Raw genomic sequence first — 5,330 nt, 5'->3', positions numbered from 1 at the left:
AGTCGGCAAGTTTATTGGCATTGGATGCATTGATAATGATGTTGGAGCCGTTGGGCGCTGTGTTTGGCTTGTGGCGTCCGACCCGTCGTCTAGTAAAAAAAATTTGTTGGAGATTTTTTATATTTTGTATACATGAGTTAAGCTATTTCAAGGGAATTTAATTGATTTTCTAATATGAAAAATTTATGTTTTGTTAACTTAAATATGCATTCAACACTTTGTAAATATAAATACTCGAAATTGGCCACAATCATGTGGTTAAGCGCCATGCAAGTATCTATAAATGTACTGGGTGGTATTGGTTTGCCTAGCCTGTGAGTGGCTGTGAATGGCTGTGAATGGCTGCAGTGGAGCGAATTGGCGCCGCCACTTAAATTGTATCTGAAAGTTGCGGCGTGTTCGTAGTTGCGTAAAAATTAAATAAACAAATCAAATATAAAATATCTTTAAGATTTTTAAATATTTGGAATTGTAAATTTTAAAATTGATTTGATTTGACTGCATTAGATGAATTGTATTGTATTTAGAATATTTATGTGGGATTTCTTAAGAAGATAAGTTAATTGGCAAAAGCTCATTATTTGTTCGACTCTAGGTAATACCACTGTTCAACTCATTTCTTTATTAATTATAATGAAGTGCCTATCAGAAATATCAGACATAGGTACGTAAACGTTACATGGTGTCATAAGTAAAAATACCATCTAAAACTGCTCTCCACTTAAACATTGGAGTCATTAGTAAAATATTGTATCATTCGATATTTGAAATTGGACACAGAACTGTCTGTCAAACTTTTGAAGTAACGAAAGTGTGTTACAATTGTGCAGCTGTATTTGTCAGATAAATTTTTTTTGAAAATATTTAGTTGAAGACAAGAAAGGTGATGAGTGCTACCATAACTGAAACAGATATGTCAGTTATGGGAAAGATATATCAAGTATCTTTCTTATTATATGGATTATCCGAAACTTAGAAAACAAATATATAAATCAATCAAATCTTTTAGGTCGGTTGGTTGCAGTAACAGATCGATAGATCTCTTCCCGGTTCCAATAACTAGCAATTTTTCGCAGTTTTTCTGTCATATTCCTCTCAAGATGGGAGAACGTATGTTTTTCTTTTACTTTATTCAAAGATATAAATTTATCACATTGTAGTTAGTTAATTTGCAATTAACTAATTATAATTAGACAGTTTTTTAGTCCTCACGAAGAAGACTCTAACAAACTGTCAAAAAAGTACTTCTCTAAAGATCTGTCACAGAGAAATTATTTAAATGTGAAAATTTTTATAGCACTAGTAATATAGACGTTCTTTCAGCTATTAATGGTACATATTGGAAACATTTTTGGCAGTATTTCCTCACAAAAAAAGTTAGGTTCGATTGAAATGGCATCCTTGTACACCGAATCTTTCAGTAAATAAAAAAAAGGTGATAAAATCGATAATCGATAAGACGATAAGATACGCCAGACCTAAATAACCACCTTAAAGATAGAAGTCCCAAACATTGAAAGCGTAACTTTCCAATTCATTTTGAAAACAACCAACTTTACAACTCTATGAATTTGGGTATGTTCCTAATTCTAATAAATGACTGCTCTCTCAGATCAAAAGGAGCCACGCAAATTTTATTAACTTATGATGGACATTGACATATTCGATGTGGTACAATTTTCTTCTCATCTATAGAACCGCAATGCGAACAAATATTGTTGAGGGTCGCTCAAAACTTATTGCGTTCTTTCCTAATACACAATGATCTGTCAGCACTGATACTATAGTAGTGCTGTTTCTGTTTTAGCTGAAGCAGGTAATATTTTAGTTGGTACGAATTTTGTCCCATTTAGATCAATTTAAATAAACTGACAGTTGTATACTGACAAGACAAGATTCTTCATCTACTCAAGCTTTTCTTGCCAACCGTATATATTTATGCTTATCAATCCCTTAAGCCATTACAAGACAAATATTAATATCAGAAAATTGAATAACGAAGGGCTTTGGCAAGTTCGTCTGTTTTATTGTTTCCAGTGATGTTTCCGTGTCTAAGTTCGTATTTGAGTTGGACATTGGTAAACCTAGACAAGTCTACGAGAAGTCCTGTAATCTTGAACTGCATGAGTTGTACTTGTAACATTACAGACTTAGTTACAGCTTGGCTGTCCGAGAGGATTGCGACAAACATGTCAAAAACCGTATTGCTTAGGAACCACTTTGCTGCAGACTGAATTTTCAATACTTCTGCTAAAAGACATTGCAATAGTCAATAGTCGTTTAGTTTGAGGTCGTACGTTTAATGTCTGCTATGTAAGCATGGACTACATAAGCTCTGCTTGATATGAGACAACCAAACGCCTAAGCGAGGTTTGCATATGACCACATGTAGTTAATAGAATTAAGAGATGGAAAGTCTTGTTTCAGTATATCTGTGTGCTCTGTTTCAGTTTCAGATCACTGTTAAATCTGCATTCTATAAACTTAGCTTGCTGTTTTACCAGAAATCTGAACGGTAATCAATGACGTAATGCCAATATAGATAGGAATAGAGCATAGAAGATAGCTAAATATCTGTTGCACTGTTCAATAGAGTTTTGGAAGGCCATGATTCACTTAATCTGAACTATAATTTTGTAAGTAGGTCATGAGAATTATAAATTTCGATCTAACTAATATATTAAAGAAAATATTTCAAATATTCATTATTATCTTTTTCTTTGTTGCGATTGTTACAATTTTTCTGAAGCTTAAGCAAATATAAAATTTTATATTATTGATCGAATATATTTGCTAAAAAGATAATACGAAAATGGCACAAAAAGTAACTTCAGACGAAGAAACTTACTTAAGAGCAGCTGCGTCCAATGGCCATGGAACGGATACAAGTGGTGACTATTTCGAGACATCCGAGTCTGAATTTGAGAATATTATAAACTGCCAACCTGTTAAACGGAACGAGGTAAGTGACAAGATGCTAAGAATCATCTAATTTAGAATTATTGCGAATATTTATGGAATACAATTAGATACGACGCGATATTTATATCGTATATATTATATACGTATATATATATATATATATACACGTATATATACATATATATAATATATTATATTATATATAGTGTGATAATTCTTTATATATTACTCTTTGGTTTGATTTATTTTGAATGCTATAAAAATATATTGCATTAAATATCTGGGTATCAAGTACAACGAGGCTCTTGAAGTATAAATATCAAAGAGTAAGCACTTTATGTATATACTATAAATCAAGTTTAAGGGATTTTTGATAAATAAAAAAATTAAAATAAAACTGAAATTTTATATTAACTTTAACTTAATAAATTTTTCAAGGCACTTGCTGCATACGCACGTCAACGTATATTAAGCAATTCTACTGAACTTAACAAAAATCTTAGTTTTATGACTTCCTCGTCGGATGACGAGGGAGATACTGATTCTTTTGATGAACAAAATAACATTTCTGTTCTTCCTATGAATTTTGATGAATCTCTTACACCACATTTTAATGATTCGGAGCGTACTAATCCAGCTGATAAAACTCCGAAACAAGTACCTGCAGCCCACCAGACATCTGATAAAGAGCAGAAATCTATTAAGTCTATTAAAAACACGGTTCGTGCTAAGCATAATATACTTAAAAGCTTAGAAGAATCAAAAACAATACTTGTTAGACAATTCAATGTAGTAGCAAGTGATGCTAAGGAAACAGAAGACGAACAGCAAACACTATTAGAAAGAAAAGGACGACAAGTACCAATTAGCGCAATAACTTCTGATATTGATTACTTTGATTTAGAGGAAACGGATGTTTCAGTTGTTGCGCTACAACAACAATCAGGAGGAAGCATGACTGCTTCTGGCGAGAGCGAATGCGAAACCAACAGTAGTTATCAAGTCAAGAAAAGTGCAAGCACACGCAGTGGAACAGTTAGCCCAAACGTTATAGATAGAAAGAGGTACGAAAATGCTCAGCAGATTGAAGATGATAAGTCTGAGATGAATAGAAAATCGCGTGAGAAGTTAATGCAATTTAAATTAAATTTATTAAAGTGGAAAGAAAGCCAAAATTTTTCCAACAGTAGAAGCTCACAAGAGGAAGAAACTGTTGAGGAAAATATAAAAGAAGATGCCTCAGATGCTGAGTATGATGATAATGATGACAAAGAGGAATATGTTACAGAGTCTTGTGACGAAGAAGTGGAGTATGAAACTGAATCTCTGACATTGTCAGAAAATGAAGCTGACTTATCAGAATATGGCAGTTATAGTACAGATTCAACGAGTGCAGAATATACTACATCTGCAACAGATGATAATTCTACAGAGTATACTGATGCAGAAGTGACAGATGATTCATCTCCGTGTACATCTTATGCTAAAAATGATATGATTAGGAAGCGCATGCACACTATAATCCGCTCTGCCAAACCTTCAGAAAGTGAGCAGTTAATAAAATTAGAGGAAGCTAACAAATCTCAAACAGATCTTTTGGGTAAGAATTTATCTAAAGCAAGGTAAGTAATACACATTTTTTTAGTATATCTTCTTATTTATAACTTTAAAACTCACATGGAAAGAATACCAGTTCCTGCGCGTTTTCCTGCCGTAAGACCTTTTAGAAATCGCAGCTTCACCGATTTGCAGATGCGTGAGATTGCCCGCGAAAACAATATTTTGGCACGAAAGTTAGTTGCTTTGAAGCCAAAAAAATATAATAATGCGGTAAGAACATAACTTCATTATTCATCTAGTGTATTACGTTTTCAATGGTATATGTTTCTTGTAGTACCAACAGATGGTGCCACGCAAAATAATTGCGCCCTCGCTGACCACTCGTAAAAAGCAGCAGCAACAGATCGATTTCGAGAACAATATTCTGAAGGGCAAATTGATGGCTATTGGACGTCGTAAACCACTTTTTTAAGTATTTGTTTTGTAATTTTTTTAATGTATATTTTTTATATTACTTTTTTTGGCTATATAAGCTTGAGTCTATTAATAATAAATTATAATGAAGTGCTGTTTGATAGAAAGAATATATTTAGTTAGTTTTATTTGGCGAGGTAAAGATATATTTTTTATAACTCTTCTCTCTTGTTAAGATTAGTTTAATTTAATATGAATTTATTAAATGTGTAGACTTTTGAAAATCAAATCAATTTTTAAAATAATTTCGCTGTAGATTTTATTAATATTTTTATTAAACATGTCAATATCTTTCAATATATTATGATATATAGAAAAATTCTGTCGTTTTTTAGTTACTGTTACTAACAAATTTCGCTATATTTATATATGCA

The 5,330-nt window shown here is 32.3% G+C and overlaps 2 protein-coding genes across 2 annotated transcripts; both read left to right on the top strand.

Moving 5' to 3' along the window:
* The first annotated feature begins 2,718 nt into the window (after positions 1 to 2,718).
* On the top strand, positions 2,719 to 4,548 carry LOC119676696. Its single transcript, XM_038087952.1, has 2 exons — positions 2,719 to 2,962; positions 3,361 to 4,548. The coding sequence occupies exons 1-2, from the start codon at positions 2,813 to 2,815 to the stop codon at positions 4,546 to 4,548; spliced, it is 1,338 nt and encodes a 445-aa protein (XP_037943880.1). The 5' UTR covers positions 2,719 to 2,812.
* A 36-nt stretch (positions 4,549 to 4,584) lies between these two features.
* On the top strand, positions 4,585 to 5,070 carry LOC119686194 (protein hemingway-like). Its single transcript, XM_038100698.1, has 2 exons — positions 4,585 to 4,752; positions 4,817 to 5,070. Exons 1-2 carry the CDS (start codon positions 4,600 to 4,602, stop codon positions 4,952 to 4,954), a joined length of 291 nt encoding a protein of 96 aa, XP_037956626.1. The 5' UTR covers positions 4,585 to 4,599; the 3' UTR covers positions 4,955 to 5,070.
* Positions 5,071 to 5,330: the final 260 nt, after the last annotated feature.

Source organism: Teleopsis dalmanni, chromosome 2 (assembly GCF_002237135.1).
Source record: "Teleopsis dalmanni isolate 2A chromosome 2, ASM223713v2, whole genome shotgun sequence".
In the NCBI taxonomy this organism is placed as follows: Eukaryota; Metazoa; Arthropoda; class Insecta; order Diptera; family Diopsidae; genus Teleopsis; species Teleopsis dalmanni.
The sequence above is the reverse complement of the archived record's forward strand: the minus strand, read 5'-3'. Positions and strand labels throughout refer to the sequence as shown.

Excerpts from the sequence above, each read along its gene's own strand:
- LOC119676696 (XM_038087952.1), top strand. The coding sequence starts at position 2,813 with ATGGCACAAAAAGTAACTTCAGACGAAGAAACTTACTTAAGAGCAGCT. Across the intron at positions 2,963-3,360 it reads AACCTGTTAAACGGAACGAG|GCACTTGCTGCATACGCACG; the intron begins GTAAGTGACAAG and ends AAATTTTTCAAG.
- LOC119686194 (XM_038100698.1), top strand. The coding sequence starts at position 4,600 with ATGGAAAGAATACCAGTTCCTGCGCGTTTTCCTGCCGTAAGACCTTTT. Across the intron at positions 4,753-4,816 it reads CAAAAAAATATAATAATGCG|TACCAACAGATGGTGCCACG; the intron begins GTAAGAACATAA and ends TGTTTCTTGTAG.